Source organism: Mus caroli, chromosome 6 (assembly GCF_900094665.2).
Source record: "Mus caroli chromosome 6, CAROLI_EIJ_v1.1, whole genome shotgun sequence".
Taxonomy (NCBI): domain Eukaryota; kingdom Metazoa; phylum Chordata; class Mammalia; order Rodentia; family Muridae; genus Mus; species Mus caroli.
Window position 1 is genome coordinate 134,582,142 of NC_034575.1, and position 20,671 is coordinate 134,602,812.

General features: G+C 40.4%; 1 protein-coding gene across 3 annotated transcripts in view; it reads left to right on the forward strand.

Annotated features, from left to right (window-relative positions):
* The window catches only part of Atf7ip (activating transcription factor 7 interacting protein), an 88,307-nt gene that overhangs the window by 52,635 nt on the left and 15,001 nt on the right, over positions 1 to 20,671 (forward strand). For all 3 annotated transcript variants that reach the window (XM_021165001.2, XM_029478190.1, XM_029478191.1), the window contains exons 6-9: positions 2,025 to 2,090; positions 4,473 to 4,546; positions 11,575 to 11,663; positions 15,072 to 15,710. In XM_021165001.2, the coding sequence (XP_021020660.1) occupies positions 2,025 to 2,090; positions 4,473 to 4,546; positions 11,575 to 11,663; positions 15,072 to 15,710 (868 nt within the window). The remainder of the gene's footprint in view (positions 1 to 2,024; positions 2,091 to 4,472; positions 4,547 to 11,574; positions 11,664 to 15,071; positions 15,711 to 20,671) is intronic.

Here is a 20,671-nt window from a genome sequence, read left to right on the forward strand (position 1 = left end):
TTGGTTTTTGAGACAGGGTTTCTCTGTGTAACCCTGGTTGTCCTGGAACTCACTCTGTAGACCAGGCTGGCCTTGAACTCAGAAATCTGCCTGCCTCTACCTCCCAAGTGCTGGGATTAAAGGTGTGCGCCACCACTGCCCGGCTATTTCTAGTATTTCTATTATATATTATTCTACAGAATCTCTCTTTGTTAAATATGAATTTGTTATCTAAATGCCCAATTTTTATTTACTTCATTTAACTTCATTTTTTTTCATTGAGGTGCTTGTTCTTTTTAAAATTATATTCTTGAATTCTTTGTCTGGCATTTCAGTTATTTTGTTGTTTTGGATTCAGTTACTAAGGGGACATTAGCTTTTGGAGAACTCTCACCCTTCTGTGTTTTTGCACTTTAATGTATGCATCTGTTGGTTGATACTTCTGGTTTTATGTAGGATTGTCTTAGCTGATTGCTTTCTCTTGAGGTTTCAGTTTCTTTTACTCCCCAGAGACGAGAAAGCATACCACAGTAACAATTGCTATTTAAAAAACAAACATATATGTTGAAATTTTCATTATGTTTATTTAGTATGTATATGTATGCATATGTGTGTATGTGCGCGGGTGTAGACGTGCCACGGCGCACGTATGGAATCACAAGTACAACTTTCTGTTCTCTGGTTCTGCGGGATTAAGTTCAGGTTGTCGTCTTGGTGGTGGGAAGTGCTGAGCCATCTTGCACAACATCCTTAAATGTAGTAAAATAGTTAGAAACATTTGGTCTTATACTCAGGGTGAAAGAGTTAAGGCCCAGGAAATGTGTGATAAACTCAGGAGTTCATTAAAGCACAGTTCAGTAGAAATAGAGAACAGTGTAGGAAAGGACAGAACGAGAGCAGCAACGTCATGAAAGACAGGGCAGCAGGCTATGGAAGAATGAGAGCTGTAGTGAGCAATGACAGCACAGAATGAATCCAGAGCCAGAGGACCAGCAGGGACCAGCTGACTCCTGGTTGAAGAGGGGTTTTAGGAGCCCTCTGGGTGTTCTCTAAGCTCATCCATTGGCAATTCACTTTAGAAGGCCCGGGATCACTGAGTTGTTTTCTCTGAGAATTCCAGACAGGGTAGATATGAAAGGGTTTTTGCCATCTAAGCTCCCTTCATCTTTCAAAGGGAAATTTATCATCCCTCACCTGCCCATCTGAAGAGAGTCAGTAAAACCTTTCTAAAAAACATTTAGAAGACTTCCATTAGAATATGCGCTAAGAATTCTACTTCTGTGTATAAACATAAAAAAAAATTCTGATAAAACAAACCTAACAATCACAGCCTTGTATGACTATAGCAAGGCACTAGGAAACACTCAATTTACCCAATTTAAAAAAATGTGTTTATAATCAGCTTCTAGTACAGTGGTTCTCAACCTGTGGGTCACAACCCCACTGGTGGGCCACACATCGATATCCTTCATATATTAAGTATTTATAATTCATATAGTAGCAAAATTGCAGTTGCGAAGTGGTAATGAAATAGTTTTATGGTCGGGCATCATGACGACATGAGGAACTGTGTTAGAGTTGCAGCATTCGGGAGGTTGAGAATCACAGATCTAGGAGGAAAGTGCATGAACAAATGAGCAGTCAGTCGCTACCGTACATACCAAGTAGTTTTGTCCAGGAATCTCTTATGACTTACATGGATACCTCTATCCTATATGTTTTCAGTAAAAACTTAAGTGTGACTGCAGCCATTTTGAAAAATAGCTGTCAATAAAGCCTTACATATTCCAAATAATCTGGTGTTGAGAGCAAACACACCAGTTGTGGTTAAGGGCAGGCTGGCCCATGCCCATGCGTGTTTATACCTGGTAGTTATTTCAAGGACCACAGTGGGTTTCCTGTGATTTTTCTCTGTTTTCCAATATTTTATAGCCATCTTGTTTTATTTTGTTCCGGAGAGCCAGAGCTTATGTTTTGGTTTCTCCTCTGTGTAGCAGACTTTAAAGGATGGTATAGCACTTGACTTTTATTTGTTTATTTTCTAGGCCAAGATAGCCAGGTTAACCAAACGTTTTGGAGCAGCCAAAGATGATCTTAAGAAAAGACAAGAAGTAAGTCTCTCTGTTTAGTCTTCATCAGTGCTCTGTTCCCGTAAGACACACTCTGATGGTGGCAACTCTTATAAAGAGAACATGTGACTGGGGCTGGCGTACAGTTGAGAGTTTCTTTTCTCTGTCTGTGGAAAGCATGACAGCAGGTATACTGACTGACCGGTGCTGAGAGAGTTTACGTCTACACCGGCAGACAGGGTTTGGGGAGTGCAAAGGAGGGGAGACAGAGACAGACACACGCACCACTCAGTGTACTCTGTGCCTGGCTTGAGCTTCTGAAACCTCCAAGCTCAGTGACATACTTCCTTCAAGGTCACACCTCCTAATAGTGACGCTCCTTGATGACCAAGGATCCTCTGTGGATAATTCTTATTTAAACTACTACATTTAGCTACTTTTTAGGAGATACTAATATTTCCTATATCATGAAAGTAAAATTTGCTTTTTTCCTACTTATTAGTATAGGTAGTTTTAGAGCTGAATGTTTAGACTAATTGTTTCTTGTGGATATTAGTGATGTCAGCATTATGAATCTGTTTGCAGTTGCAGACTTTCTGAAGCTGTGTTTTCTGTCTTTAACATTATGTTTTAAAAGGCTGGGCATATAGCTTGGTTGGTATGTGCTTGACTAGTGTGCAAGAAACACTGGAACCCATCCTAGCATTACATGGGACAGGGCATGATGTGACAGCACCCGAGAGGAAGGAGGTGGGAGGATCATGAGTTTAAGGCCTTCCTTGACTATCGAGAGTTTTATGAGAGCCTAGATTTCTGGAAACTCAGTTTCACAAAGCAGAAGTTCTCTTTTGGAGATTTGTCTTATCTTGTTTACCTCTTTGTACGTTCTTGCTAGCATCTTACTTTCATTTATAGTTTTCCTTACAGTCAATCGTCTGTTGTGCTGTTACTATAGAATGCAGACAAAGGTTAGGTTATTCTTGTTGCCTCTAACAGTTGGAACATATTTTTTTTAATTAATTTATTTATTATATGTAAGTACACTGTAGCTATCTTCAGACACTCCAGAAGAGGGCATCAGATCTTATTACGGATGGTTGTGAGCCACTATGTGGTTGCTGGGATTTGAACTCAGGACCATCGGAAGAGCAGTTGGTGCTCTTAACCGCTGAGCCATCTCTCCAGCCCCGGAACATATTTTTTAATAGAATTAAATGTAAACATCAGCACAGCCTTTGTCTGACTTTGGCTTGTTGTTCTTTCTTTTTGGTTATTTCTTTATTATTCCATTATACTTTTATTCCTAATTCAGTATAGAAGTTTTAAGTTTATTTTCAGTCGAGTAAATAACATTTCTATGTTTTGATAGCTCCATTATCTCGTACATGGTGATTGCTAGCAGCCATCATTATTCCCAGAGCCCTTTCCTTATTGACATAGTTCCATACCACGTCCTCCTCTGAAGAACCTGAGGTACTGTTCCTGTTGCCGGTAATCACCGTGTAGGGCGCCTGCATCTCACTTAGGTCTGTGGCCAGTATATTAATTGATGGCAGCTGCCTTTGTAAGGCACTTTTCGTCAACTCTATATATTGGAAGAGAAAGTGCCTGGTTTCCTTCCCTGGGAGAATAATGGCTTTTTAAGAGATAATCTATGTTCCCCAAACAAAGCCATTTTTAAGGTTGGCTTGAAAAAAAAGAAACCTGAGAGCTTTTGATTCCACAGAAAATGAAGAAAAAGCGTCTGAAGCCAAATGGATCACAGCGTTGCTGCCGCTGGCCAGACCTCATTCTGAACTAAGAAGTTTGTGAGACTGAAGAATTGCTTCAGTAGTGTGGGCCACGCTTGATGTCTATGTTTGCTTTAAAACATGGAGTGAGTTAGTTGAAAGAAGCCGGAAGTTCTGTGAAGCCACTCAGGAAGAGAAGTAGCTCAGCATTCCCAGCTGTGACGTGCACAGAGCTGCGTGCCTGTCACATAGCAGCGTAAGCATCTCCATACCCGTGGGCTCGCTGTCCAGCAAAGGCCGCCGCACAGAGAGAGCACCGCCACATGAGCACAGAGTCCCTCAGGGGGTTCTGAGAGACTATCAAGCAAATGACCAACTCCTAAAGAGAAGGAGAGTGTGTGGACCTGTCTCCTAAGTTAGAGATAAGCATCAGAAAGAGGAATTGACTGAAGTCTCCAGCTGGAGACTGACAAAATGAGAAAGTTCGAGGTTTATGAAGATAAATTATCAAGAGAAGATAGGAAAAGACAAAGTGATGTTCTCTGATCTTGCAGTGATTTCTATTGTATTAGTTATTAGTAAAATAAACAGATCAGGAAATGAGAATGCCTTGAAGGGCTTATTTTTTTAGACAATTCCTATATATTGGAATTTATTATTTACTTTGTTTCCCCCCCTTACTTCCCCCTTCCAGAGCCCTCCAAACCCACCCATATCACCAGGAAAGCCTGCCAGTGACATCAACAGCAATAATAATATGACCTACAGGTAAGACCTGTGCTCTCTTTATCTGTTGTTTATGGTAGAAAGCAAGGTTAATCTTGGCATATAATGTACACACCTATGCTGCAATCCATGGTGTATTGGGTATATAACATATATTAGGTCGTGTAATTGTTTTTTCACTTCTCTCTTATAATTCACAAAAACAATAAATTTTCTTTTGTTAAGACTTTTAAAGCTGCTTTAAAAGAAAGTTATTGGTTTATTTTTAGGCTTTTTGTTTTTTTAATAACTTACTCGAAATCCTGCTCACTACCTCTCTCATGATCACTGTCTCCCACAATCCTTCTCCCCCTCTTTCTCCAATGATTGGTTGGGGCCCCCCTGGGTATCACACACACACACACGCGCACACACGCACACACACACACACCCCCGCTACTTCAAGTCTCTGTGAGGCTAGGTGCATCCTCTCCCACTGAGGCCAGACAAGGCAGAACAGATCCCACACACAGGCAACAGCTTTTGGGATCCCCCCCCCCCCAAGTTGTTCCAGACCCACATGAACATCAAGCTGCACACCTGCTACATATGTGCAAGGGAGGCCTAGGTCCAGGCCGGGTATATCTTTGATTGGTGGTTCAGTCTCTGAGATCCCCAAGAGTCTAGGTGAGTTGACTCTGCTGGTCTTCCTGTAGAGTTCCTATCCCCTGATTCAGGGCTGCAATCCTTCTTCCTATTGGATAAGAGTTCTCAAGCTCCATTCACTGTTTGACTGTGGGTGTCTGCATCTGTCAGAGTCAGCTGTTGGGTGGAGTCACTCATAGAATAGCCATGCTAGACTTCTGTCTACAAACATAACAGAGTATCATGAATAGTGTCAGAAATAGTGTCAGTGCCTGCCTGTGGATGGGTCTCAGCGTGAGCCAGTCGTTGGTTAGCCTTCCCTCAGTCTCTGCTCCATCCCTGTCCCTGCCTTTCCTATAGACAGGATGAATTTTGGGTTGAAAGTTTTGTGGATGGGTCCTTTTTTTTTTTTAGATGTATTTATTTATTTCATGTATATAAATACAAGGACCTCTGCTTGCTCCAGTCAGCCCCGCTTGCTCAGGCCCAAAGATTTTTATTTATTATTATAAATAAGTACACTGTAGCTGTCTTCAGATACACCAGAAGAGGGCATCAGATCTCATTACGGGTGGTTGTGAGCCACTATGTGGTTGCTGGGATTTGAACTCAGGACCTCTGAAGAGCAGTCAGTGCTCTTCCCTGCTGAGCCATCTTGCCAGCCCATTTGGGTTCTGTATCTGCAGTACTGATACCCCAGTTCATTCTTGGGTACCTTCCTTATCTAAGGTCTCTTCCTTGTCCTGGAGATGCTGCCCACCTCACCTGTCAGTTACAGGTTTCTATTCATTCTCATGGCCATCTGTTCATCTCTCCTGTCCTTCCCCTCACCTGATCCAGACCCTACTCCCTACCTTTTCTCCTACCCAGTTCCCTCGCCAGTCTGCCTCTTATGATTATTTTATTCCCCCTTCTAAGTGAGCCTCAAGCCTTCCTTTTTGTCTAGCTTCTTTGGATCTGTGGGGTGTAGCATGGGCATCCTGTATTTTTATGACTAATATCCACTTATAAGTGAGTACATATTGTGTATATCCTTGTGGGTCTGGGTTACCTCACACAGGATGATATTTTCAAGTTCCATCCATTTGCCTGCAACGTTCATGATGTCTTTGTTTTTAATAGGTGAATAGTAATATATTGTGTATACATTTTCTTTATCCATTCTTCAGTTGAGGGACATCTAGTATTTGACTAGTTTCTGGTTATGACAAATAAAGCTGCTATGAACATAATTGAGCAAGTGTCTTTGTGGGATAGTAGGGCATCTTTTGGGTATATATTCAGGAGCAGTATAGATGGGTCTTAAGGTAGAACTATTCCCAGTTTTCTGAGAAACTGCAAAACTGGTTTCCAATGTAGTAGATAACTTTGCAATCCCACCAACAATAGACGAGTGTTCCTCTTGCTCCACATCCTCACCAGCGTGCTTTGTCAGTTGAGTTTTTGATCTTAACCATTCTGATGGATGTAACATGTAATCTCATGGTCATTTTGGTTTGTATTTCCCTGATGACTAAGGACTTTGAACATTTAAGTTTTTCTCAGCCTTTCAAGATTCCTCCCTTGAGAATTCTCTTTTTAGCCCTGTACCCCAGTTTTTAATTGGGTTATTTGAGTTGTTGGTGACTAACTTCTTGAGTTCTTTATAAATTTTGGGCATTAGACTTCTGTCAGATGTTGGGTTGGTGAAGACTCCCCCCCCCCNCCCCCCAATCTGTAGGATGCTGTTTTGTTCTATTGACAATGTATTATGCCCTAGAGAAGCTTTGCAATTTCATGAGGTCCCATTTATCAATTGTGTGTCTTAGAGCCTGAGCCATTGGTGTTCAGGAAATTGTCTCCTGTACCAATGTGTTCAAGGCTATTTCCCACTTTCCCTTCTATAAGATTTAGTGTGTCTAGTTTTATGTTGAGGTCCTTGAACCACTTGGACTTGAGTTTTGTGCAGGGTGATGAACATGGATGTATTTGCCTTCTTTTACATGTAGACATCCAATTAGTTTAGCACCATTGTTTGAAAATGCTTTCTCTTTTCTATTGTATGGATTTTGGCCACTTTATCAATAATCAGTTGTCCATATGTGGGTTTATTTCTGTGTCTTCATTTCAATCCCATTGATCAGTTTCTGTTTCTGTACCAATACTGTGCAGTTTGTATCACGATTGTTTTGTACTACAGTTTGAGGTAAGGGATGGTGATTCCTCCTAAAGTTCTTTTATTGTTCAGGATTTTCTTGGCTATCTTGAGTTTTTTGTTTTTCCATATGAAGTTGAATATTGCTTTTTCTAGGTCTATAAAAAAATTGTGTTGAGATTGCATTGAATCTGTAGATTGCTTTTGGTACGATGGCTATTTCACTATGTTAATCCTCCCTATCCATGAACATGGGAGAGCCTTTCATCTTCTGATATCTTTCTCAATTTCTTTCTTCAAGAACTTGAAGTTCTTGTCATATAGATCTTTCACTTGCTTGGTTAGAGTTATACCAAGATATTTTATATTATTTGTGGCTATAGTAAAGTGTGTTGTTGCGTTAATATCTTTCTCTGCCCCTTTATCATTTGTATAAAGGAGTGCTACTGTTTTCTTTAAGTTTGTATCTAGCGACTTCGCTGAAGGTGTTGATCAGCTATAGGAGTTCACTGGTGGAAGTCTTGGCATCGCTTATATATACTATCATTTCATCTGTAAATAAGTGATATTTTGACTTCTTCCTTTTGACTTCTTGTGTTGTCGAATTGCTCTAGCTAATACTTCAAGTACTATATTGAGTAGATAGGGAGAGAGTGGGCATCCTTCTCTTGTCCCTGATTTTCATGGAATTGCTTTTCCATTTTGTTACATGTTGGCTATCGGCTTCCTGTCTATTGCTTTGATTGTGTTTCGGTATGGGCCTTAAATTCCTGATCTCCCTAAGACCTTTAACATGAAGGGGTGTTGGATTTTGTTGGATTTTTCTTTTCTTTCAGTTTGTTCATATAGTGAATTTTGTTGATGGATTTTTATAGATTAAACAATCCCTGCATCCCTAGGATGAAGCCTACTTTTATCATTTTGGTGTGCCTGTAGATTCAGTTTGCGAGTATTTTATTATTATTTTTTGCATCAGTGTTCATAAGAGAAATCAGTCTGAAGTTCTCTTTCTCTGTTGAGTCTTGTATGGTTTAGGTATCAAGGTGACTGTGGACTAAGAGAATGAGTTTGGCAGTGTTCCTTCTGTTTCTATTTTTTGGAATAGTTTGAGGACTATTGATATTAGCTCTTCTTTGAAAGTCTGGTAAAATTCTGCACTAAAGCCACCTGTCCCTAGGCCTTCTTGGTTGGGAGACTTTTAAAGACTGCTTCTATTTCTTAAGGGGTATAGGGCTGTTTAAATAGTTTACCTGATCTTGATTTTGGTACCTGGTATCTGTCTAGAGAATTGTCCATTTCATTAAGATTTTCCAGTTTTGTGGAGTACAGGCTTTTGAAGTAAGACCTAATGATTCTTTCAATTTCCTCAGTGTTTGTTGTTACATCTCCGTTTTCATTTCTGATTTTGTTTATTTGTATATTGTCTATCTTGATTAGTTTGGCTAAGGACTTGTCTATCTTGTTGATTTTTCTCAAAGAACCAGCTTTTGGGTTTATTGGTTCTTTGTATTATTTTCTTTGTTGGTAGTTGATTGATTTCAGCACCGATTTTGATTATTTCCTGCCTTCTACCCCTATTTGGTTTGCTTGCTGCTTTTTTTTTTTTTTTCCCCCAGAGTATGGGATCTGGGAGTGTTGTGCCTTCATTTTCATTGATTCTAGAAAATATTCAGTTTCTTTGTTTCTTTTCTTCCGTGATCCAGTGATCATTGAGTAGAGAGTTGTTGCGTTGCCTTGACCGTGTAGGCTTTCCCGTGTGGATGATGTTCTGCCTTACTCCATGGTGGTCTGAGGAGGTACAAGGGGTTACTCCACTTCTCTTGTGTCTTGAGGCTTGCTTTGTGACCAGCTATATGGTCAGTTTTAGAGAAGAATCCATGAGGTGTTAAAAAGAGGTATATTCTTTTGTGTTTGGGTACAATATTCTATAGATGTCTGTTAGGTCCATTTGATTCATAGTGTCTGTTAGTTTCCATTTGATTCATAATGTCTGTTAGTTTCATTATTTCTGTTTTTGTCAGAATGACCCGTCAGTTGGTGCGAGTTGGGTGTTGAAGTCTCCCAATATTAATGTGTGGGGTTCAATGTATAATTTAAACTCTAGCAATGTTTCTTTTACAAATGTGGGTGCGTAGATTTTTCCTTTGATGAATATAAAGTGACCTTCCCTGTGTTTTTTGATTAATTTTGGTTGAAAGTCTATATTATTAGATCCTCAGCGCTGGGGGAAAAAAAAAGGCTACTGCAGTTTGCTTCTTGGGTCCATTTGCCTGGAAATTTTTTTTCAGCCCTTTAGCCTGAAGTAATGTCTATCTTTATGGCTGAGGTGTGTTTCTTGTGTACAGCAGGATGATGGATCCTGTTTTCACATCCTTTCTGTCAGTCAGTGTCTTTTAATTGGGGAACTGAGTCCATTCTGTTGAAGATATTAATGGCAGGTGACTGTTCTTTCCTGTTACTTGCTGTTGGTGGTAGCAACGTGTGTGTGTGTGTGTGTGTGTGTGTGTGTGTGTGTGTATGCGCATGCGCGCGTGCATCCCTTAGTTTTGCTGGTGTGGATTTACTTATTTCCAGTGTTTTTCCTTGGATGTAGTTATTCTCCTTGGGTTGTAATTTTTCTTCTAGTATTTTCTATAGGGCTTGATTTCTGGATAGATCTTGTTCAAATTTAGATTTGTCTTGAAATATCTAGTTTTCTCCATCTTTGGAAATTGAGAGTTTTGCTGGGTAGGTTGACATTTGTTGTCTTTTTTTTAGATATTGCAAGATATCTGTCCAGGCCCTTCTAACTTTAGAGTTTCTGTTGAGAAGATGGGTGTAATTCTGAGGTTTGCCTTTGTGTGTTACCTGGCCTTTTCCCCTTGCAGCTTTTCTTTGTTCTATTGATTTTTGTGTTTTGATTATTACGTGGTGGGGCTAGGGTCTTTTGTTGTTTTGTGTTTTTTTCTGGCCCAGTCTGATTGGTGTTATGTACACTACTTGTATGTTTCTAGGAATCTCTTTGTTTAGATTGTGAATTGCTTTTTCTGTGATTTTGTTAAGGATATTTCGTGGACCTTGGAGTTGCACCTTTTCACCTTCTTAGCTTGGGTCTTTTCATGGTGTCTCATATTTTCTGGATGTTTTGTGTTAGGAATTTTTTAGATTTACCATTTTCTTTCACTGATGTCTCAATTTCTTCTATAGTATCTTCTACGCCTGATCTTCTTTCCGTCTCCTGAATTCTGTTGGTGATGCTGGCACCTGTTGTTTCTGGTCTCTTCCCTGGGTTTTCCTCTCCAGGATCCCCTAAGTTTGCTTCTAGTTCCACTTTCAGGTCTTACATAGTTTTATCTATCTTCCTCCACCTTTTTAAATTGTATTTTCCTGTGCATCTTTAAAGAATTTGTTTCCTCTTTTAAAACCTGTATTGTTTGTATTTTCCTGTATTTTCTTAAGGGATTTATTCATTTTCTCTTTAAAGGCCTCTGTCATTTATACCATGAATATTTAAATCATGGATTTAAGGTCATTTTCTTGTGCTTTGGTTGTGTTATAATATCTAGGGTTGCTGTACTCGGAAGGTGTTATATTTCTCTGACTTTTGTTGATTGTCTTCTTTCAAGGGCCTTTAGCCATCTGGCTGGCTTTTATCCCTGGATTTTCCCATGGTACTAGGTATTGGGAGTGGGGTGAACCTCAGTGGTCCTAGTGGGGCAGGCCTCTGATGGGTGTCCTTGGGCTGTATGGTTCCGGCTCTACAGATCTGTATGTTTCAGGAGCCTCAGGTCCGATGAAGGTGAGTAGAGATGTGTTTGGGAGACTGGAGCTCCTGCTGGAGTAGCAGGCTGCTTGGAGCAGCTTGGCCTGCCTCGGTGGACTTAGGAAGCAGGGAAGATGGGTGGGGGAAGGGCAGCTTCCCTGTATGGTTTAAGATTTGAAGGTCTGGCAAAGGTGGGTGGAGAGGTGTCTGAATCTTTTTTTTCTTTAGTTTTGCATTGTTAATTATTAAATATATAGGGCTCACCCTCCCCCAGACTCTATGTTTTCTTTATAAGCAGGTCATTAGTAGTTTCTGGCAATTGAGAATTGCTTAATCAGTGAAAAGAATGTGCCTGTGCCTATATTTAGTCTTCAGGTAACATACTGATGATGTTTGAATATAGACTAGGACTCTTGTGCAATGCTATCTGACATGGCGTGGTCTGTGTACCAACTTTGTCTTAAGGGATAGGACACAAACCACAAATGCCATCACCCTTTCCTTCCTGTCCTTTGGTGAATCTCTCCTAGGATGGCATAAATACTGACTGTCCATGTATCCTTTTCATAGAAATGCAGGCACAGTGCGACAACTGCTGGAGTCCAAAAGAAATGTTAGCGAGGGTCCACCACCATCCTTTCAAACTCCTGTGAATACAGGTAATGTTGTTTGTTGTTGTTGTTGTTGTTGTTAATACCAGCATACATTTTTCCAAGAAACTCTAACATCTTTGGTTCTTTTACATTCTTTTGTGGATAGAAATGGGTTAGAAAACAGGGCACTTTGGTATAAATACAAGTATATTTCAAAAAACCATTTTGGACTATAACTAAGTATGTGTGCATATGCAGTTGTTCAGATCCTTAGCGCGGGACTTCTCAGACGGCTCAGGTTCAGACCTGCACAGTCCTGTGCAGTTACTAAAGTCCAGAGAGGTTTTTGAATTAAACTCATTGGTATTAACAATTAGGTTAAAATAAAAATTTAAGGACTTTTTGTTCACTTAAAATTAATAATAAGCCTAGAGGCAGGCCATTTTCTGTGAGTTCAAGGCCAGCCTGGTCTATATAGTGAGTTCTAGGACACCTTCCCCATAGTGACACCTTGTCTAAGAAATGAAAAACATACTGAAATATATTATAATAAGCTTGTAATATGCACGCAAGGAACTTTTTTTTTTTAATAGAAAATAGAGTTGCTGGGCAGTGGTGGTGCATGCCTTTAATCCCAGCACTGGGGAGGCAGAGGCAGGTGGATTTCTGAGTTCAAGACCTGCCTGGTCTACAGAGTGAGTTCCAGGACAGCCAGGGCTATACAGAGGAACCCTGTCTCGAAAAACAAAAAACCAAAACCAAACCAAACCAAAGAAAATAGAGTTAATTTTCAAATTTAAAAATGATTAGTGAGAACGTAGAGAGCTGAGCTCCGTTTCTAGACAAGGAAAGGTGGCCTGCCATGGTGTGGGTGGTGCCTGCCATGGTGTGGTGCACACCGTCCCAGTGCTGGGGAGGGCAGCAGGCTCTGGCAAGCCAGCCTACACGGTGACTTCCAGGCCGTTGGGAGAGCCTGGCTCAACATAGAAGAAATACAAGGGGCAGACGGGTGTGTGTGTGTGTGTGTGTGTGTGTGTGTGTGTGTGTGTGTGTGTGAGTGACTGTGATTAAGATACTGAAGACTGTGTGTGAAGCTTCCAGTGACTAAAGAAACAATATTGAAAGAAAAAAGTCAGTGACACCAGAGGAATGGCACCTTATTTCTGCTCTGCTCTCCACATGTGCATGCTCATGAGCATACGTGGATATCCATGATTAGCAGTGAAAACTGATATTTACATAGACACATTTCTTGAAAATCATATTTGATGTTATACAGTTAAAAGATGGCTGGCTTTTTTTGTTTTGTTTTGTTTTGTTTTGTTTTGTTTTGTTTTCTTTTTTGTTTTTGAAGAGGGTTTTCTGTGTTGGCCTGGCATTTGCTCTAAAGACCAGGCTGTGCCCAAACTTAGAGATGTTCCTGTCTCTGCCTCCCACATGCTGGGGTTATAGGTGTGTGCCACCACTGCCTGGCAAGCTGGTTGGATTCTTATGTCTGTATCTCTTTTCAGTCTCTTCAGTCTGCTGACTTTGTACATGAAAGAAATACAGTCTCATCCAGGCAGATGGAAACGGGTTGGCCCTTTTAGATAGTTGGTACTCCCCTTTGGTGGTTTCTGTGAGGTTAATGCAGAACAGAGTCAGAAATCATATTAATATGCTTTTCTCATTGGTTTTCTAAGTCACTTTTTGAAGAAAATCAGCCCTGCTAGGCATGGTAGTACAGGCCTGTAATCCCGGAACTTAGCAGGCTGTGGCAGGCATGCCGATGATAGATTCAGCTTTTACAGGAAGATGGGCCTAATCAAAATGGTAGTTCTTGTTGCTTCTTTATGGTTATTTTAAAGTGTAATAAGCATTTGCTAGTTAAGAGTTGAGTGTGACAAGAACATTTGGTGCTTTGAAACCACCTTATCCACGGTTTATTTTCCATGGACTACAAATATTACATGGAACACTCCATAAATAATTCATATCTTCTATCATATTGTAATAATTGCTCTATTTTATTATTAGGTACTTTTTTTTTTTTACTATGTCGAATCCTGTACCCTATAATGGCATTTCAGAGAGTTCTGAATGCACATGAGACAGTTATCTGGTGAGAGCATAATGGAGCCAAGAAGTTCTTTATCAGCTGCTGCGGCCTTAGCTCTCTTACTGTTGTAGCTCAGCATGTTACTCACGTGTATGTATATTATGGTCATGGGAGTAGCCCTGTAGCCCCGGGAGCTACGCAGACTGTGGCAAGTCGGATTGTGTAGGATGCCTGCCTGTGCCACTGCTTACTGTAAGCGGATATGCTATTTTATCCTTGTAGTAGGTACATATATTTCATATTTACTGTCCCATGACCCATGAGAAGGTTGACATACCCAATCAGATTTGTACAGCTTTGTGATCATACCGCATCAGAATTATATAGTGACACATTTTTCAAAACATATCCATGCTGTTAAGGGTTATGTGGCTGTGTAGGGAGAGACACAGTGTGTGTGGGGTTCTCTGCTGCCTGCTTTATGCATCACTGGGACTGAGTACAGCTTCAGATATGGACCTGCTGAACTGGGCCAACAGGATTTTACTTCTGTCCACATAGTGCAAATGTCAAATGTCTCATTAGTATGATGCAAATGGCTTTGATATTGCTAACTCCACACAGGGATTCTTAGGAAAGCACAGACGTCCCTCTGCATTCACTGTCAATCATCTGGTGTAACGGTTGCTTTGGGATGACTAGATATCTGAGCAGTAAACTTTACAGTTTAAGCCTGTGCAGTGAGACTAAGCCTTGCAGTCAGCATGTGTCCTTGTCCCTCTTAGGTGTCTGCTCCATTTCTTACCTCACTCCTGCTGTGCTTTCTCCATACCACGTATGGGCTGCAGGCTCCTTGAGGGGATTCTCTCCTAGTTAGTTCTTTCCCAAGGAGCTCGGGAAAACTGTCAGGCTTCCTATAGTTCAATGGCCGACTCTTTCTACATTTCCTAAGTTAGATATTGCTGATGTTTTAAGGTATATTTATAATGTTGAAAATGAGGTTTTAAAAATATTGGTACATTTTTACTTAGTTTTAGTATTTTTTTATTTTTTCAGTTCCTCTGAAGTGAATGTGGTAATCTCAAAAGCTGTTTTGATATTGAGAGAACAATCTTGCATATTAAAACATTAAATCATGTGACATTTCATAAAACACCAAATATATACAAATATCTAAGCTGGCCGGCGGTTGTGGGCGCCTTGCTGTCACGCTCTAGAGGTCAGCCTGGTCTACAGAGTGAGTTTCAAGACAACAGGCAGGGCTACATAAAGAAACCCTGTCTTGAAAAACTAAAACAAATACAAGTACTTCTAAACATTTCAGAGTTTCATACTGGTTTTTGGGGGGTTTTTTGGTGGCTTTTCTGTGCCCGTGTGTTACTGTTTGCGTGTCAGCTAAGGGAGTTGTCTAGACTGACTTGTGTTTTCCTCTGTAGTGTCTTCAGCCAGTCACGTCACTTCTACAGCAGTTGTCAGTAGTCAGCCTAAACTGCAGACCTCAGCAACCTCAGGCTCTCTGCCGGCAGCACCTCTTCTTCCTGCGCCCAGCACAGCCACCGTAGTTGCCACTACTCAGGTGCCTAGTGGGACCCCTCAGCCTACAATCTCTCTGCAGCCCTTGCCAGTGATCCTGCATGTGCCCGTTGCCGTAACCTCTCAGCCTCAGCTCCTGCAAAGCCATCCAGGGACTTTAGTGACCAATCAACCATCTGGCAACGTGGAATTCATATCTGTGCAAAGCCAACCTACAGTGAGTGGTCTTACCAAAAATCCAGTATCCTTGCCACCCTTGCCAAACCCCACTAAAGCAAACATTCCGTCAGTGCCCAGTCCAAGTAGTATTCAGAGAAACTCTTCAACCACCGCTGCACCTCTGGGAACAACCCTTGCTGTACAGGCCGTTCCAACTGCACATTCTATTGTGCAGGCCACAAGGACTTCTCTACCCACAGTAGGCCCATCAGGACTCTATAGCTCTTCAAGCAATCGAGGCCCAATACAGATGAAAATCCCAATATCCACTTTTAGCCCTTCATCTTCAGCAGAACAAAATAGCTCTGCCACCCCAAGAATTGGTAAGTTGGTTTGCTTTGTAACAAACAAAAACACTTTAATGGTCTATTACTCATTAAACTCTTCCTAACATCACTGGGAAATAGAGTAAACAATTTGCTTGTTTATTTTTAGTAATTTTCCGAATCCCTAATGGTACTGCTGAAGTGGAGTGTGAGAGGGGTCAATTTCACTGTGCTTTCTTATGGAGGCATATTTGTAGAACGGTATGGGCTCTTTGACAGTTACCTGATGCATGTATACAACATTTAATAATCAGGTCAGAGCAGTGAACTCTTTATGTGCTTCAGACAAGCATTTCTGTGTGTTGGGACTGCATTGCTATTTTTCTGTATTTCAGAGACGATTTTGGCAAGTAGTTACCTTACTGTGCCCCGTGATGCAGGCAGAACTCTTCCTGACTTACTGTCTCTGTGCCCCTTGTCTCCCCTCTGCCCCGACTTTCTCCTTCCCCTGTCCACCCGCTTTCCTCTCCCCTTCCGTGTAAGAGAAGTTGTAATTGAGAACAGAATTTCTGCTTGCTATTTTAGTAATTTATTTTCGTGAGTTTTTGTACAATCTTTGTAGTGAGCATTGTGTGTAATTTGTATTTGCTTTTATGATAGGTGGATCAGGACAATTGAGTAAATACATTTTAACGGTCTAATTTTAGAGGTTTATTGTAAGAGAACATCCATAACAATATATTGCCAGGCTGTGGTTGCAGTGCACGGCTTTAATTCCAGCACTTGGGCCAGAGGCAGATGGATCTCTGAGTTCACAGCTGGCCTGGCCTACAGAGCAAGTTCTAGGATAGCTAGAGCTACACAGACACAAACCTGTCTCAAAACCAAAACAATAACAAGAACACCGACACCTGTGTATCTTCACTCTGTATTATTTTCTCTGTCATATTCTGTAAGACATATTATCTAATTGTTGTATTTTACTTCAAAATATAAGGTGAATTTGGCTGCAACTGCTATTTCAAATTGCACTCCTCTATCCTGGCTGGCCTCAGAGAGGTCCGCCTACCTTTGCCATGCTGGGAGAAAGGCGTGTGCCACCTCACTTGGCCACAAAAACATTGTTAATGCACGCATTTCTAAGACAGATGTTTACTTATAATCAAATCAGATGACAAGCCAGCTAAGCTTCATTTCCCCTGATTTCTTTTCTTTTCTTTTTTTTAAAAAAAGATTTATTTATTATTATACATAAGTACACTGTAGCTGTCTTCAGACACACTGGGTGTGTTGTGAGCCACCATGTGGTTGCAGGGATTTGAACTCATGACCTTTGGAAGAGCAGTCAGTGCTCTTATCCGCTGAGCCATCTCAGCGACCCCCCCGCCCCGATTTCTTTTTACAAAACTTTCAGTATTTTTAATGTCAGATGATTTATAATCGATTTTATTTTGTGTGATTTTGCACAGGATCACTGAAATTTTGAAGCAAAGTTGGCATTGTTTTTAAAATCATTTAATTTATTTACATTGAATTTAAATAAATATAGAAGTTTACTATAAGACCATGGCCTGTAAAGTAAGTTTAAAGAGTATTTGCTTAGTGCTGGGAGTCCTTGTCCCTTAAATACGCACATTTCAGATTATCCCTTCATCAGCACGTTCTTTTAAACAAGTTGTAAGCATGCGCTAATGCTATCCTCTGGAATGACCTAGCCGACGGCTGCTTTAGCGGTCATCAGTCTGCTTCACATTTGCTTTGCTCTTCAGTGTCTGCAAGGTTAATTCCTCACACAATCATTGATTAGTATAGCATTCTCTTTTTGAGATAATATATTTATCCTTAAAATGTTTCTATTTTAGAGTGTTTATTTAAACTATTAAAGTTACCATCATATGGAATTGCATTTGATTTGTGATGAGAAACTCATTTCTAGCTATTAGTAATAAATGTGAGTGGCGCATGCGGTGTTTGCACAGTATTCATTAGGAAGCAATTACATAAGAACCACGGCCACGCCCAATTTCAGCGATGCCAGAATGGTAGCAAAAGAATCCTGTTAGACTGCCTGGAATTGAAGCAAATGGAAAAGCTTTGCAGATTACATACCCTTATTGTTATAAATAACTATAATCATATAGTCAAAACCTATTATGTCTTATGTTATTTAGTAAAAATATGTGCCATATAACTAGATTATATTTGTACATATTTATAATAGTTTATTAAATTCTTACTGGATCTTAAGTAAATAGTACTTGTTTATAATGAAGTGGAGACTCTTTAGGCTCAAATTGTATTTTATTCATTCAAGAAATAATTGCTGTTTGTAATTTTCTCAAGTCCTACAGGCACATAGAAACACATAAGATATCCTCCTTTTCACTAATCCTACAGATTAAATATGCAGCCTTGCCATTAAATAAGTAACTATAAATATAGTAAATATTATAGTATGTTGTTTTCTTTGAGAAGATGGAAAAGGGGAGGAGAATGATTGAAAGGTCTGAGTTAGTGGACAGAAATCGGGAAATTCCTCATTACACTATTTTTTTAAAGGGGGGGGTCTGGAGGAGTGTGGCATCCGTGAATATTGATTGCAGTGTGGAAAATGGTTAGATAGGAATAGAATGAAGTTGTGGATGCCAGCAATGATGCATGCAGGAGTGGGGTATTAGATAAGATGGCACCATAAAGAGATTCAGAGGGGAAAACCTGGTGTACTTGATCATTTGTTAATTTAAGAGGAGACAGCGAGGGCTGCAGAGACGGCTCTCCAAACTGGCTGCTCCTCCAGAGGACACAGGGTTGATTCCTAACACCCAGGAAGTTGTTCACATCATTCCTCTCATCCCAGGCGATCTGATGCCTTCCTCTGGCTTTCTTGGGTATCCAGACATGCACGTGGTGCTTATGCAGATAATGCAGTAAGACATCTCCGTACAGAAATGGGTCAAGTTTTTCAAACAAAGATTAATATAGGAAAAATGCTAAATTTAAAGATTGAATTTTTTTTTTAATGTGCATGTCTGTGTGTGAGGAGGACAGAGAGTGTCATCTGTCTGCATATGAGGAAGATGGGGGTGCCATGTCAGTGTATGGGGAGGATGGCAGTGTCATCTGCATATGAGGAGGGTGGGGATAGGAGATGTCATCTGTCTGCATATGACGAGGACAGAGGGTTGTGAGTCTGTAGCTAGAGCTGCAGTTACAGTTAGTTGTGAGCTGCTCATGTCGGGTGTTGAGACCTCTGGATCCACTGAAAGCACAGTATGTGTGCTCTTATCCACTGAGCCCTCTCTCCAGGTCCTGATTTGGACCTCTAAAATATTGAATGCTAGTCTGATTTTTAAAAACGCAGCATTAAGAGGTTGATTTGTAAAGAGTTATGTGGTTGTATGACATTCACTAACCATCTCTGATTTCCAGAAGTATGGGAAAACTAGAGCTTACTTAACACCAAGCAGTTACTCCTTCAACCACAATTTCCTTTGAGTTTCTGCAGGCTTTCTGTGTCCTGTTTCTACTCAGCCAGTTATCCAGACCTACTAAGAGAATATTTCCAGTTTCTACTATAAACTACCGTGGCGACTGGAACTGCAGTGCAAAGATGGCTCGGCAGTTCCGAGCACTTGCTGCTCTTGCAGAGGACCTCGGTTCAAGTCTCAGATTGCAAAACTCACAAGTGCCTGTAACTTGAACTTCAGAAGATTGCCACCCTCTTAGGGCCTTCAGAGGCGTCTGCACACATGTGGTGTCCATGCAGACATGAGCATACACACATAAGTAAAAGTAAATGTAAATCATGTACTCCAAAGAGCAAATGAAATACTGGTTAAAATGACTAACCAGGGCTAAGTAACATACTCCAGCAAGCAGGTAACACATAAATGTCTGGCCTACTGTATAGAAAGATAGTAAGCTATAATTTGATTTCTCATCTTTGTTGATTTTGTTAATAGGTAGATGGTTTTCAACTTCCTACTTTGAGGAGCAGCTCGGGTGAATAGGAGAAGGGAAGAAGGCACAGACAAATGCTGTATTAAAACATGAGGCAGTGATTAGCCTGTAGTAAAGGGCGGGGGTATTGAAAATCTAGGCAAAGGGATGTTGTAATCCTTGTGTGAATAATTAGCTTAATCTGAGACAATTGTGCCAAGAATAGAATTCTGGATTACAAAATAGCATGAACACATATAAATATACACATGCACACATATACATTTAGTATGTAGGTAAAAAACCAAAAATCTTAATGTTTTGGTAATATTGCCTGTGTATATTAATTCTTTCACATCTAAGACAAGTAACCTAGAATTAGTTTTATGGTAAAAGTGTTTCAGGAAAAAAAATATTTTTTCTCATTTTTTTGAGACAGAGCCTTTTCTGGCAGGCCTAGAACTTGCTTTGTAGATCAGATAGGCCTCTGTCCACAGAACTCATGCCTGCTTCTGCCCTCAAGTGCTGGGATTAGAGGTATGCACCACTGCACCATGCCAATTTTACATTTTTTATAAAAAGTAAGTTTATTTATAAAAAGTAAGTTTTGAAGAATATATTACTTCTTCAAAAATAAAATTGAAGCAAGGTTGGATAAAACATCACGAAGCCTTGGTATTTGGTTCCTGCCCTGGGGTTCACTTGTCGGCCTTTATCTTAGTAGATCATTTAAATGTAGAATTATATGTGTGATATAGACAGCTTTATCAGTTTTTTATTTATATGTAAGTACACTGTCTTCAGACCCTTTTTCTTCTCTCTCCTGTTGCCCTGCTCACTCATGTCAACCCCACTCTCTCAGTCCCTGCTTGCTCCAGCCCAAAGATTTATTTATTATATGTAAGTACATTGTAGCTGTCTTCAGATACACCAGAAGAGGGCATCAGATCTCATTATAGATGGTTGTGAGCAACCATGTGGTTGCTGGGATTTGAACTCAGCACCTTTGGAAGACCAGTCAGTGCTCTTAATGGCTGAGCCATCTCTCCAGCCCTCTGTTTTTAGGTATTTATGGTCTA